The sequence below is a fragment of the Dendrobates tinctorius genome, unplaced genomic scaffold (assembly GCF_039654945.1).
Source record: "Dendrobates tinctorius isolate UK_male_01 unplaced genomic scaffold, ASM3965494v1 ptg000105l, whole genome shotgun sequence".
Classification (NCBI taxonomy): domain Eukaryota; kingdom Metazoa; phylum Chordata; class Amphibia; order Anura; family Dendrobatidae; genus Dendrobates; species Dendrobates tinctorius.
In genome coordinates, this window is record NW_027361773.1 from 11,339,418 (window position 1) to 11,354,308 (window position 14,891).

General features: G+C 44.6%; 1 protein-coding gene across 7 annotated transcripts in view; it reads right to left on the reverse strand.

Annotated features, from left to right (window-relative positions):
- Positions 1 to 4,117: 4,117 nt before the first annotated feature.
- TASOR2 (transcription activation suppressor family member 2) overlaps positions 4,118 to 14,891 on the reverse strand; it is a 176,921-nt gene continuing 166,147 nt past the window's right edge. For 5 of the 7 annotated variants that reach the window (XM_073589069.1, XM_073589071.1, XM_073589070.1 and 2 more), the window contains 4 exons: positions 11,037 to 11,142; positions 8,822 to 9,003; positions 8,197 to 8,311; positions 4,118 to 5,094 (listed from right to left, as the gene is read on the reverse strand). In XM_073589069.1, coding sequence (XP_073445170.1) covers positions 5,088 to 5,094; positions 8,197 to 8,311; positions 8,822 to 9,003; positions 11,037 to 11,142 — 410 coding nt within the window. In that variant the 3' untranslated portion in view covers positions 4,118 to 5,087. Of the gene's footprint in view, positions 5,095 to 8,192; positions 8,312 to 8,821; positions 9,004 to 11,036; positions 11,143 to 14,891 lie in introns of those variants that run through there. The other 2 variants (XM_073589072.1, XM_073589068.1) reach the window with 1 other exon arrangement.

Genomic DNA, 14,891 nt, shown 5'->3' on the forward strand with positions numbered 1-14,891 from the left:
GAAACTGGTGGATCTACCTCGGGAGCTTTGGTCCATTTCGTGACTAGATCCGCATCGAAGGGATAAAGTACATCTAAGTACTTGCGGCCTGAAAAACGTTTCTCAGGATGTTGCCAGTGATTGGCTAAGGAAGTGTCGAAATCCTTGTTATTAGGAAAGGTTCGAGATGGAGGTCTCGCTTTCTTAAGGGAAACAGAGCATTCCTGAGGGGGGGCCTTATCCTCCTTTATCTTGAGTGTTTGGTATATAGCCGATATGAGACCATCTACCATATCCTGAGTTCTAGCTATATTGTCCGCCTCGGAGTCTGATCCAGATCGTCTGCCAATGAGGGAGACGAGGAGGGTAGCCTGAGAGAAGCGGAGGGACCCTGCGAACTGGAAGAAGAGCCAGACAGGACCCGCTTCCTAGAGCCCCTACCTGGTCTGTCCGTCTGAGGGTCACGGTCCGGTGCTGTCGACTCACTATGAGAGGCGGTCGGTGCACAGGTGACTGCAGATAACTGAGGTAACCGCTCTAAGACCTGGACCAGCGATTGAGACACTTGTCAGATCAGAAACTGACCGAGACATCGCCACGGCCCATTCAGGGGGTGGGGTGGTCTCCACCCGGGGTTCGGAGTGCTCCTGAGGGGCAGACATGGCGGAAGGGCTGCAAGACGGGCAGAGGGGAGACGACTGGCCCGAAGCCCACTTCTTTTTAAAAGCGCACGCAGGCGTAGTGAGTAGCGGTGGGTCTGGAGCAGAAGGCCCTTGCCGGGTTGGGCATAAGTCTCAGTGGTAGAAACACTACCTGAAAGAAACTGCGGGGGGGGGGAGCTAAGTTAAGTGTCAGGGAGAGGGAGAGTCAGAGTCAGAGTCGAGCCTACCGAGGTTCAGAAGCAGACACACTAGCGTTGTGGCCCCCAGGCAAAAATCCAGAGAGGAGGAAGAAGCTCTGGAAATCCAGGAAGAGAACGCTGGCGGTGGGCGGAGCTTAGCCACCGCACTGCGCGATTGGCTGAGACCCGGGGAGGGGGCGTGGTTAATGACACGCTGACAGGGCTAAAGAGAAAGGCGCCCTGAGACAGGCTGTAGAAGCGCGCGAAGAAAGCGTGCGCACAGGGAGGGAGGACCGCTTTGAAAATGAAAGTGCTCCCTCTGCTTTCACTAGCGACGGCGCGCCCGGGATGCCCACTACCGCAGTTAAAGGAGAACTCCCTCTGGGCTGAATAATGAGGACAGGGGACGCAGACCGAGGTAGCGCCCCCCCCAGCAGAACCCCCCCCGCGACAGGAGGGCCGCGCGTCAGAGCGCCGTGTCAAAAGGAGGAGTGAGGTACTCGCTGTACTTAATTGCAGAAGTCCTTGATAGGTCTATGAGAGCGGGGCTGAAGGGACCGCAGGGGCCCACGATAGTGCAGGCCGTTGGTGCAGAAGACGGCTCCAACCCCAGTGTCAGGCGAAACCGTCACCGCTGGCGACCGCCGTCTTCCTTTCAGCCCTGTCCTAGGAGAGGGATGAGGAGGGGAATCGGCTAGGACCGTCCATCCATGGACCCAAGCACCCGAGGGTGATAGGGGAAGGTCCTGCCTGCGGGCCTGAGAGTTGCGATGTGGGCAATACCACATTGCTCGCTCAGCCGCATTAAAAGGAAAAGCAGGATGAACTCACATCCCGTTTCCTGATGCTGTATCTGGAAAATAAAGGGGAAAACATTAAAAAACACAACAAAAACCTGAAAAGAAAATGATTAAATGCGGATCTGGGGAGATCCCGGTCCGCCTCCTACAGACACTAAGCACAAACTGAGGAGGTGCTTGGTGCCTGTCGGTGGGTGTATACTGCCGGGGAGGAGCTAAGTTTCTTGTTTTGCATAGTGTCAGCCTCCTAGCAGCAGCAGCATACACCCATGGTTATCTGTGTCCCCCAATAAGGCGATAAAGAAATGGCCGCCCCAGCCGGTATCGCCGTCAGCGCTCCAAGATTCAGCCTCCCACTGGGCTCCAGTTCCAGCAAGTATGCCGCAGCTCCACGGGTCCGCTGTCAGGATACCGGGAGCTCTCCCTGGACGCATCCTCTCACCGTCGCTACATAGCCAAGCCCCCCTGTCCAATTACTTTTGGTCGCTTTAAAAACAGAGTGGCACATGTTAAGGAGCTGAAACTCCTAAACCCTTCATCCAATTTTAATGTGGATACCCTCAAATGAAAGCTGAAAGTCTGAACTTCAACTGCATCTAAATTGTTCTGTTTAAAATTCACTGTGGTAATGTTTAGAAGCAAAATTAGAAAAATGTTGTCTGTCCAAATATATATGGACCTAACTGTATGCTCAGTAAATGCACTCAATACTTGGTCAGGGCTCTTTTGACATCAGTTACTGCATCAATGCTACGTGGCATGGAGGCAATCAGCCTGTGGCACTGCTGAGGTGCTATGGAAGCTCAGGTTGCTTTGATTGCAGCCTTCAGCTTGTCTGCATTGTTGGGTCTGGTGTCTCATCTTCCTCTTGACAATAACCCCATAGAGAATCTATTGGATTAAGGTCAGGCGAGTTTGCAGGCCAAACAAGCACAGTGGTACTGTTGTTTTTAAACCAGGTATTGGTACTTTTGGCAGTGTGGACAGGTGCCAAGTCCTGCTGTAGAATGAAATTTCCATCTCCAAAAAGCTTGTCTGCAAAGGGAAGCATGAAGTGCTCTAAAATTTCCTGGTAGATGGCCATCTACGCGCGTCGGGGTTCATTCACCTGGCCTGGGGTCCCTTCCTCCTTGTATTTGGTAAGCTTTACTTTTTTTTTTTTTTGTGGTCATTTTGATCTTTACCTTTCTTATGGTGTAATTTGTCTTGGGGTAATTACCTTTGCCCACCTATCTAATTAGATAGGTGCTATATATTGGAAAAACCCCAAAACATTTTAAAAAGAGCAGCCCTCAACAAGTTCAAAATTGCTTGCAGGTAGTTCATTAACGTTTCAGATGCTTTTCAGGAACTAATGCAAATTGACATGACAGTTAGGAAAAGATGTATTTTTACCACCTAAATGCCTCTAACTTCGGAATAGGTCACTGTAGCCAGCAGACTCTAAGCTAGTTATTTGGCCATGAACTGCCATAACAAACGTGAGGACCACACAATCATGATCTCAGGGTGCCGATGGGGTTAAAGAGGAAGCCCCCACACTCGGATAACCATTTATATGATGTAGTCACTATTGACAGCATTATCTAAAGGGTACACAGGTCTGGACGGTGCCAACACTGATCGTGGCTGATGCAACAAGTTTTCAGCTATAGTGTGGATGAACATACATAGTATTCAATGCTGATTGGCATCACTTTACTGATAATATAGGGAGTTTTTGGGTGGTTTAACTTATCCATTTGCATTTTGCATTTCCGTTAAAACTAGCATGTAATTGATAATACAACACATTGTTTGAAGATACATTCTCTTAAATAAAAATGTTGCTTTAAACCACGCCCTTCCATTTGTTGCATTAGGGCAAACAGATGCTAAAGAAAGTGCCTACCTGAGACTGCTTTGCTAGTGACCGGTTTCTCAGAATTTGAGAACTCATCTTCTAGTGTTAAAGGGAATCTGTCACCCCTTTTTTGAGATATCATATAATGATATCATTCAATTGTGTGTCACATAAGGATTCTCTTAGTACTTTTGCTTCCCCCTGACCCCGCACCTTTCATGCATAAATACCTTTTATATATCGGTTCAGATGTATGTAAACTGCCACGGTCCGTCCACTGGGTGTGGCTTATTCAACTGCTCCCCCCTCCCTGTCTTGCTCAACACAAGAAGAAATGCGTAGAGCAAGACAGGGAGGGGGGGAGCAGGTGAATAAGCCCCGCCCAGTGGACCGGACAGCGGCAGTTTACATACATCTGAACCGATATAAACAAGGTATTTATACATGAAAGGTGCGGGGTCAGGGGGAAGCAAAAGTACTAAGAGAATCCTTATGTGACACAATTGAATGATATCATTATATGATATCTCAAAAAAGGGGTGACAGATTCCCTTTAATGGTCCAGACAGCAGTAACTGCTAGTTGTGGAATGGTTATAAGTAACACCCCCTTACCACTCATGTAAATGACAGTACAGAACATCCCACACAGATGTGCAGCAAATATTTTTATTAAAATGTAAATTAAACATTGAATGGACAATACAGAACAATCTGTATTATCAACTAAACATATATCTAAAAATCAGACTTGAAACCTGTTAAAAGCACTTTTGGTAAAAAACAAAATTATAATGATGAATATGCATTTACCGTAATACTAACATAAAACGGAACACACTATATTTAAAAAATTATTACAAAGACTCTTTCAAACAGCTCAACAAGGTGATCTGTTATATTTCCTGTACATTTTCCGTAGAAAAAAGAAGAAAAAAAAAAAAAAAGACAGCATCAAGGAAAGAGCCCCAGGACTATATACCTTTACATATATATACAAAATCTACTACATCCCCACAATCAGACACCTTTATAAAATAGGAAAAATAAAACTAAATATTTCATTAATAGAGCTCAATGTACAAGTATTGATTTGTAACATACATTATAATACATTGTTACCTTGTCAGTTAGCGGTTTGCAATAGCTTAATGTTGAGCATACAATAATATACAGAGCTTACAAGGGCAGAATATAAAGGTATTTAAACTGAGAAATACATCAATATTTTGATTTATAAATATTTTGCAAAACATGATTGGGATACTATATTAGCTGAAAACAAGAATAATTTAGTTATGTTATAAAAAAAAAAAAAAAAAAAAAAAAATTGGGGGGAAAAAAATACTGAAAAACAATAAAAAGACCTGGCTTCCAATGGTAGTGTTGAGCAATGTTGTGTACTGCTATAGATACGCATTAACTGTGTACTATACTGATAATCTGTACACCTTTATAGCTTCTGCACATCAGGATGAGTTGTGAAGATTGTGAATACAACAAGAACAAGAGTGCATGCATCTACCACACTCCTTCCTATGCCGAGAACCAACAAGTATGTTGGTTTTGTTTATATACAAAGCATATTAAATCTCAAGTCCAATCCAAGTTTATTTGTTCATGCATCAAGACCTAAAAGGTAAAAAAACAATTAAAATGTTAGAGCTGAAGTACAGAAACTCCATCTTTCCCTTTATACAACTTTCACTTACATGGTTATAAAAACTTGGAAATGTAGAAAGAAACCTATACGTGGAATGAGATCATCCATTTGCCCTCCTAATGTCTGATTGCAGCAGAATAGCTTACTAAGAATGTAAACCCCAGCCATCTACCTGTTAAAATAGAAGTGATCAGGAGGAAGTTAAAAGGAACCTGTCAGCAGGACCAGGCTGAGTAACCTACAGAAAGTCAGATTGGCACCATTACACGGATTACAATGAAACCTGGGTTGATTAAATCTGTCTTGTGGTTGTTCTTTAATCTTTATTCATATGTATGGCGTATGGCCTCTGATATAGATAGATATATATATTTTACACACACACACACACACACATATACACACACTGTGGGGGGCCTTCATGTTCACCTTCAAGGCGCCTACGCTGCAGTATGATCGCAGCTATTATATGTATTTCATTATTTTCTTTGATGGTATCAATAGATTCATTAAAAATAAAGTTTGAAAATGGCGATCCAATAGCTGCTACTGCAAAGGCACTATCTCGCTAGAGGAAAAAAAAAAAAAAAAAAGGTCTCCACTAAGATGGCACTAGCCGCGCATCGGCGATCTGACAGCTGCTACTGTGCAGGTGGCATCATTTTGGAGGAGACAGTTTTTTTTTTTCTCTAGCAAGATGGCGTCGCCTGGGCAGTAGCTGCTATCAAATTGGCAATAGCTGCTACTGCGTAAGCGCGGCCGGTGCCATTTTTTTCAAACTGATTTTTTTGTTTTAGGAATCTACATATTATAGATGTGATCATGCCATCTCTCTCTCTCCCTCTATACACACACACATACATATACAATAATCATTATGTAAACTACAGGGCAGGTCACTGAGGGATCAGTGACCTGTCAGAAGCCATACTGATGAATATCTAAGCACGGGCATATGATTTTCTCGAAACTAAAAATAAAGGTTACACAACAACAATACGGATTTCATCAACCAGGGTATCATATTAATCAGTATAACAGCACCAACCTGACAGTGTGTAGGTTACTGTGCACAATCCTGCTGACCAGTTCCCTTAAAGGCTATGTGCACACGTTGCGGATTTTGATGCGGATCCACTGCGTTTTTGGACGCGTGGAATTGCATCAAATCCACACGGTTGTGCACAGCCAATGTTAGTGAATAGTAAATTAAGAATTGCTGTGCACATGCTGCGGAAAAATCCGAGCACATTTGCAGCGTTTGTTTTTCCGAATGTCAATTCTTTTTGCGGATCCGCAGCAGCGTTTTTTGAATCTAATCTCTCTCTCCTCCAGAAGCACAAGGGAGAAAGTTCACACACAGGATCCATTCCCAGTAACACCAAACAAACCTGCATCAATTCCGCATGAAAACCGCAAGCGTTTTGCCCTGTGTTTCTGCCAAGAGATGCGGATTCTCTGCAGAAAATTCCGCAGTCTAATCTGCAACGTGTGCACATACCCTAACACTTGGGAAGGATTTTCTTTATGACCATCATTCTGCAGGATTTTTTTGTACACAGTTTGTCATCTTAAGTTTTTTGTTCCTTTTCTGCAAGTATCTGCTTAACATGAGTTGATCCCAATGACACCAGGATTTCAAAATCTCTCAATATTCTAACTCTAGTAATTGAAGGGACAGACACAATTATTTCCATTAGGTAAAGCATTTCAGCAACATTTGTACCTGTTACCACCAATGAAAAATGTTCATTTGTCAGAATGGATATATTGGGTAGTCATTTTTGGCAGAAGAAATTGACCATCACTTCTGTCCATACAATGGCTGCTGGTGGAGGAACCTGATCAGACCTGTCCATCAGTCTCCTCCAATTGTAAACCACCTAATATGGTAAATCTGCTTTTCTATTGGACAACGATGATGGACAGGTCTGGTCCCATGTTCCTCCACCAGCTGCCATTGTACAGACAGAAGTGCTGGTCATATTGTAAGGAAAAAGGCACTAACGAGAGAATGTTTAATTCCTAGAATGATTTTAGATGTAATCAGCATGAAATCTGAAGTGGACCAAGTCAACGTTCACTAGACTGCTGAGAATGCTTCATGATGCCATCTTTTAAGGAAACGTGAATTAACCTTTTAGCATCTATAGTTCAGCAAGAAGTCACTGCCTGCTTAGTAATCTACCATCCCAAAGTAACAGCATCATGGATCACTCCAATTCCATTTACTCAGGAACCTGTGGTAACCTGCAGCAGTGATGCCAAAATGTCCCCAACATTAAGGTCATCTGAATGAGGCCTAATGAAATTAGCATCTGCTGGAGCTAGTAAGATAGAGGGTAATTTCTCCCATCTCTACCTGGTCTATTAGCCAGTAAACTGGAATGAAATCATTCATTGGAAATGTCCGTTTGTCAATTTTGTCCCCTTATCCCAAGATACATTCACATTTCTGCTCAAGAAAAATATCAGATTATGGCTTATTTATTGGTAAGTAGCAGCTTATGGGTATTGTCAGGGAAAGCATTTCCCTTTATACAGATATGAAGGCTGTTCTATATACCGTATTTTTTGGATTTTAAGACGCACCACAAATTGAGGAGAAAAATAGGAAACTTTTTTTTTAATAAAATGGTGGTGCTTCTTAAAATCCATGCGTCTTATTGCTTATCGGGTGTGGTGGGTGAGGTGAAGCGGGGTCTCAGGGTCGCTGCTGGAGGCAGGAGTGGAGTGATGCTGCAGGCCGGGGTAAAGGGGTGTCCGATGTGCAGTGCGGCGCTGCGGGGGTCCCTGTCGACATTTTGTAAAGGGCCAGAGTCCCCCTGCAGTTACGTGGTTTCCTGTGCGGTGGACTCCAGGAAAATGGCCTCCGTGGGGTGGTGCAAGCGCAGATGGAGATCTTGGCATCAAGATCTCGGGAGATGAGATTTGGAAGAAAAAAAGGGGGAGTCTTATAATCCATAAAACACGGTATTGTGTAAAATATTCAATGAAAAAATTTTAGAGCGTGTATATGTTTTATCGACCTTTCCCAACAAAGTGTATACATTTGTGCAATACTTCCTCACCGATATAAAGTTTGTAGCTGTGAATCTACTTTCTGAATTTTCCTTAGGAAAGTGTCCACATCATACACAAGGACTCCATTCTGCTCATACATGTCAGTAAGGGTAGAGGTGGTGCCTGCATGAAAACACAAATTTATATTGCTGTGTGTTCTAAAAATACATTCTTGGCATTTAAAAAAAAATAAAAATAAATCCAGTTGTACTAATTTATTATTCATTATCTAGCTTCCACTTCATTTGGTCCATTAGTCCACTTCAGGACCAATCCTATTATAGCAAACAACCTAATCTCCATGCACTTTTTAGCTGGGTATTTTGAGGTCAAGAATAATTAATTTAATACCAAATATCTAATAACCAACAATTATGAGTTGCGTGTGGGTAGAAACTGGATTTCCTGGAGAAAACCTTCTCAAACACTGAGAACAAACTCGGTGCTGCCCTCATCAGTTTCATTACCATTGAGAAACTGCTTCCCTGTACTAGTAAGCTGTAATGCCTACAATCTTCTTATGGAATTGCTAGAAAAAAATAACTTTGCATGGTAAAAGTATATAACCTTTCAATGATCCTTACAAGATATGCAGAGATGTGTGGGGACAATTATAAAGCTCTGTAATAATACCTGTCAAATAGACAGCAAGTCTAGAATGGATATGCTGATACTGGAGGTTCAAGAGACACGCAAGATCATCAGATGATTCCTTAGATCTGGAGTCACATTGGTGATAAGGCAGGATTTCAATAATGTTAGACTGTTGGTAAGATTTCAGGAGAGCCATCTTTGCTTGAGAGATAACTTCAGTCCTAGAAAAATGGTAAAAAAAAAAAAAAAAAAAAAAAAAAAAAAAGGAAAAAGGGGAAAACATCAGACAAATTAATCAATGAAGACACTGACTATATAGGTGCAGACCTAAATCTAACCATGTGATGGTGAGGTATAGAATCTTCTAAAGCACATGTTATTCAAGTGAGGATAAAGGTGGTTAAGACCAAATTTCTGCCCCTATTCCAGACTCTCTCGGGGCTTGTCTGAATCTTTTTTTTTTTTCCACCCCCCAGAGTTTGGTATTATTGTGTCTGGCAAAAAAGACAGACACTGTCAGAAAAAGAAAGTCCAATGTAAAAAATTTTGAACTGTCTTTGCCTAATTGAAACCAACCACATTGTTGAAGGCATATCTAAATCCTGTTTTTCAGGGATTCATCCAGAAACTCCCGACATAAACAAAGCGGACAATGATATTGTCTGAACTCGGACTAATCTGATAAGCAGGATATAGGTAAAAAGTATGCGATGGAAGAACAAGGAACAAACTCAATGTTGCCCTTCAACAGCCCCAAAACCTGAAAGTTCTGGAGAAGATCTGTATGGAGGCGTGAACTAAAATCCCTGCTGCAGTGTGCGCAAACTTAGTCAAGAACTCCAGGAAACTTCTGACCTCTGTAATTGCAAACAAAGGTTTCTGTACCAAATATTCAGTTCTGTTTTTTTATTGTATCAAACACTTATCTCATGCATTAAAATGCTATTTAATAATCATACAATGTGATTTTTTTATTTTTAGATTCTGTCTCACAGTTGAACTGTACCCTACAATAAAAATGACAGACCTCTCCATTCTTTGTAGGTGGGAAAACTTGCAAAATTATGCAGTGTATCAAATACATATTTTCCCCACTGTATGTATTGGGACAAATAAAAGGTTTTTATTCCTGATATATACTTTACTCAAACAATAGTGAAACAACATTTTGGTCTCAAAAAAAAACAAAAAAAAACAAAAAAAAAACACACAAACAAAAAAAACAACATTTTTATTTGCCGTTATTAGGGAATTCGAAGTTCATAAAGTGAGGTTGAATGTTCGGGATTATCTCTTCATCAGATTGTCCCCTGCTGTATACAGATCACTAGTCTTCCCCATTAGTGGCGATGTAGGTAAACTCGGTACTTGATACTAACTTCCCTCACAGATTACAGCTGATCACTTAAGAGTTCCAGCAGACGACACATTGTGATCTAACTTCACGGGACTTTTTTTTTTTTTTTAAAGGAAACCGGATGATTGAAACACGCTGCATGATTCTTGGGCAGCATGTATCAGACACTGGCTGTAAGATTTCAGCCATGCTTGTTTGACTCTGAACGGCTGTGACGTTTAGATGAAAACACTTTAGAATCCGCCAGGGACCGAGACGCACAGGAGACTAGCCTGTCATTCAGCTCGGTACCAGGCAGCTTCTCCCAAACTGCTGCCAGTTACTCACAGGTCTCGCCTTATAGAGCTGGAAAGCACATACCACAGTGAACAGCATTAAACGTCAGCACAGAATGACTGTTCAAACCAAATACAGGCGCTCAGTCCATTAATGCAGGGCCAATATTTTATTCACAACTTCCCACCTGCTTGTTTCCCTCAATCTCCATTCCCCATCCCTTCTTTGATTGACAGCTCTGGGTTCACAGAGCCATAGATGGGTGGAGATATAGGGAAAACAAGCTGCCGAGAAGGTGTATATCAGTGTTTGGCCACTCCGAAGAGCACAGAGCGCCTGTACTTGGTTTGAACAGTTATTTTGTGCCGACAGTCTCTTTAATCTTTATGCCTGCATGACTAATCTAAGAATCCTTTGCTAAGCAGCCTCGACTATGTGATGCTGGTTGTATAACGACATGTAGCAGCCAGTCACAAGCAGGCAGCCCAGTAATACACAAACTTTGCTATTCACATTTGAAGAATAGAACCCAACGGGTAATTGACAGGTGAGCAGTTACTAGCCTAATGTGTTATTCTACACCATGATGGCATATTCCAATGTTACAGATGCAAATAAAACCTTTTATCTTCTTTAAGCTTCCGATTTTCTCTGTAATGAATCAGCCACTTCCAAGGAGATGTTCGGCTCATCTTCTCTAAAACGGCAAGAACTTCCTTCAACTTTCCTAAAGGGCGTTTCAAGAAAATTTACAATTAATGCAGTGGAACGTCAATTAAGAGAGTTTACAATGAATTTGTTGGTAGGATCAACCCTCCTAAGCCGTCTATTTGGGCATGCAAGTCATGGGAAGCTGGATAAAATGATACCTTGATATCTGCGATCTGTTAAGATCCATGGGATGAACTGAGACTCTGCCTCCAGAGCTTAAATTAAATAGAAGGGGGTGTTACTTGAGAGACAAGTAATGACTGACATTTTGGTCTCAATCACAAACCTGTCTGGAGTGAGAGTTAACATAGTACAGCATAAGTGAAGATTGCCTCACCACAAAATTACAGCATCAGTAGTCCTTTCATAATGTTGGCAAATCTGCTGCAGAGCTGTGCCTGTTATAACCAACACAGTACAGCACAGTTGAACCTTGTCTTATTACAAACACATGCACATTTGCAATGGTCTTTCCACATTGCTGTCAGCACGGTTAGGCAGCCAGTATGGGGAAAGGGCAGTACATAAGATCCAAGCTGATTCACTAAGAACAGCAGCTGCAAATGTATTTGTAAAGAGACTTCACTTCTGTATTGTGTTTTCACTGCAGAATAGAAGGAGATTATGAGAGCAAAGTGTCAGTCAAAGCCCCTTTTCATTTAAGCCCTTCAAAACCTTGGACGTACCCAGTATGTCCTACCTGGCAATGGCTTCCCAACTTGAACATACTGGGTACATACTGGAGATTACGAGTGCACAGAAGCTGTGCGTGTGCGATTGCTGCCGAGGGTTCAGCTAATACCACAGCTGACACCCGTCTCTCACTGCCAGGAGCATTGCCCGCACCACTCAACAGTTTAACCCCCTAAATGCTGGGATTAATATCAATCGCAGCATTTACAAAGAAGGAAGAGGGAGGGGGCTGAGTGGAGTTCTGCTGCTCTAACAGCTCAGGAGCTTTTCCAATGTGACATGGCACCCTCAAACCATTCTAGCAAAATCTGAACTCCGATATGGCGCATCTTCCCTTCTGAGCTTTGCACTGTGCTGTAAAAGTAGTTTCAGACCACATACCATTTTTGTAGGTGTACTCAGGATAAATTGCACAACAAATTTTGGGCTAAACATTTTTTGTGGGAAAAAACAGGATTTTTTGGGTTGCTTACCGTAAAATCTGTTTCTCGGAGCCTTCATTGGGGGACACAGAGACCATGGGTGTATGCTGCTGCCACTAGGAGGCTGACACTATGCACAAAAAAAGGTTAGCTCCTCCTCCGCAGTGTACACCCCACCGACCGGCAGGAAGTTCCTCAGTTAGTGAGAAAGCAGTAGGAGAAGTAACAGAATAGATTGAAAGCAGAACAAACAACTCAACTGTAACAAACCGACAAACATAAGAACAGGAGTTGTAGAACATGGGAGGGTGCTGTGTCCCCCAATGAAGGCTCCGAGAAACAGATTTTACGGTAAGCAACCCAAAAAATCCTGTTTTCTCGTTCGCCTTATTGGGGGACACAGAGACCATGGGACGTCCCAAAGCAGTCCCTGGGGTGGGAAACAAACTTCCATCAGGCCAGTGGACTCGCCACCGCAGCCTGCAGAATCCTTCTACATAGGCTGGCGTCCGCCGAAGCGTAGGTGTGGACCCTGTAGAATTTCACAAAGGTGTGAACCGATGACCACGTTGCAGCATTGCAAAGCTGCAGCGCGGAAGCTCTGTGGCGCACCGCCCAGGAGGCACCCACCGCCCGGGTAGAGTGCGCTCTGATCCCTGGAGGGGCCACTCGATGCTTGACCTGGTATGCCTCCAAAATTGCCGATCTGATCCAGCGCGCAATAGTGGTCTTTGAGGCTGGGTGATGAACAGAGAGTCTGACTTCCGCAATGAAGTCGTCCGGGCTAGATAGACTCTCAATGCCCTGACTAGGTCCAGCTTGTCCAAAGACCGCTCCCGAGGATGAGCTGGGCTCGGGCAGAAGGATGGCAGAACAATGTCCTCATTGAGGTGAAACGAAGATACCACCTTCGGAAGAAAATAGGGCGGAGGCCGCAGAACTACCTTGTCCTGATGAAGGACCAAAAAAGGAGAGCGGCAAGAAAGTACCGCTAATTCCGACACGCGCCGGATGGAGGTAATGGCCACCAGAAAGGCCACTTTCCAAGAAAGGAGGGAAAGGGAAACGTCCCTGAGAGGTTCAAAAGGAGGACCCTGCAGAACCTGAAGAACCAAATTAAGATCCCAAGGATCCACGGGAGCTCGGTACGGAGGAACAGCGTGAGCCACACCCTGGAGGAAGGTTTTGACCTGGGGCCGGGAGGCCAGCGTTTTCTGAAATAAAATGGACAGTGCCGAAACTTGACCCTTCAAGGAACTGAGAGCAAGCCCCGCATCCAGCCCTGCCTGAAGAAACGCCAGAATAGAAGGGAGCGAAAAAACCAAGGGCGCGATGTCATTGGCCTCACACCAGGAGAAATAGGCTTTCCAAGTACGGTAATAGACCTTCGAAGAAGGCGGCTTTCTGGCGCGGATCATGGTATGAATTACCCGATCAGAGAATCCTGCCCGTCTCAAAACCTCGGTCTCAACAGCCACGCCGTTAAATTGAGCGACCGAGAATTGGGGTGGCAAATCGGGCCTTGAGACAGCAGATCTGCCCGTCGGGAAGCTTCCAGGGGGCGTCCGCGAGAAGGTTGACAATGTCTGCGAATCAAGACCTTCTGGGCCAATTCGGGGCGATGAGGATGACTGGAATCCCCTCTGCTTTGATTTTCTTCAACAACTTGGGAAGAAGAGGCAGAGGAGGGAACAGGTAGGGGAGCACGAACTGTGACCAAGGGACGGCCAGAGCGTCGGCGCCCACTGCCAGAGGGTCCCGAGACCTGGACACGAATTGTGGTACTTTCCTGTTGAGGCGAGATGCCATGAGGTCTACATCCGGGGTTCCCCACCGACGGCAGAGCAGATGAAACACCTCCGGATGTAGGGACCATTACCCTGCCGCGAGACCCTCGCGGCTGAGGAAATCGGCGGCCCAGTTGTCCACGCCGGGAATGTGAACCGCGGAAATCGTTGGAACAAAGGTCTCTGCCCATTGAAGAATTCTGGACACTTCCGCCAGGGCTGAGACACTCCGTGTCCCCCCTTGGCGGTTGATATACGCCACCGCTGTGGCATTGTCTGTCTGAATCCTGACAGGCAGGCCCTTGAGGCGCCTTTCCCAGTGGACGAGAGCTAGATGGATCGCCCGTATCTCTAGGACATTGATCTGCAGAGCTGATTCCTGAGTCGACCATCGACCCTGAACAGTGTGATTGCGGAACACTGCACCCCAGCCGATGAGGCTGGCGTCCGTAGTGACAATCTGCCAGTGAACGGGAAAAGACCGCCCCAAGAGAATGAGGGGAGACGTCAACCACCAGTTGAGAGACCGCCTGATCCGGCAGGAAAGGCGAACCGGACGATCCAGAGACAGAGCCGACCTGTTCCACCTGGACAAAATGGCCTGCTGGAGTGGCCTGGCATGAAATTGGGCAAAGGGAACTGCCTCTATCGCCGCCACCATCTTCCCCAGGCCCCTCATGGCTGATCTGAGGGATGGAAATCGTGTGATCTGTAATGATCGCACACCCTGCTGCAGGGAAAGAATCTTGTCTTGTGGGAGAAATACCCTTGACCGACGAGTGTCGAACAGAAGGCCCAGAAACACAAGGCGTTGAGCAGGGACCAGACAGGACTTTTCCCGGTTGACGATCCACCCAAAACTG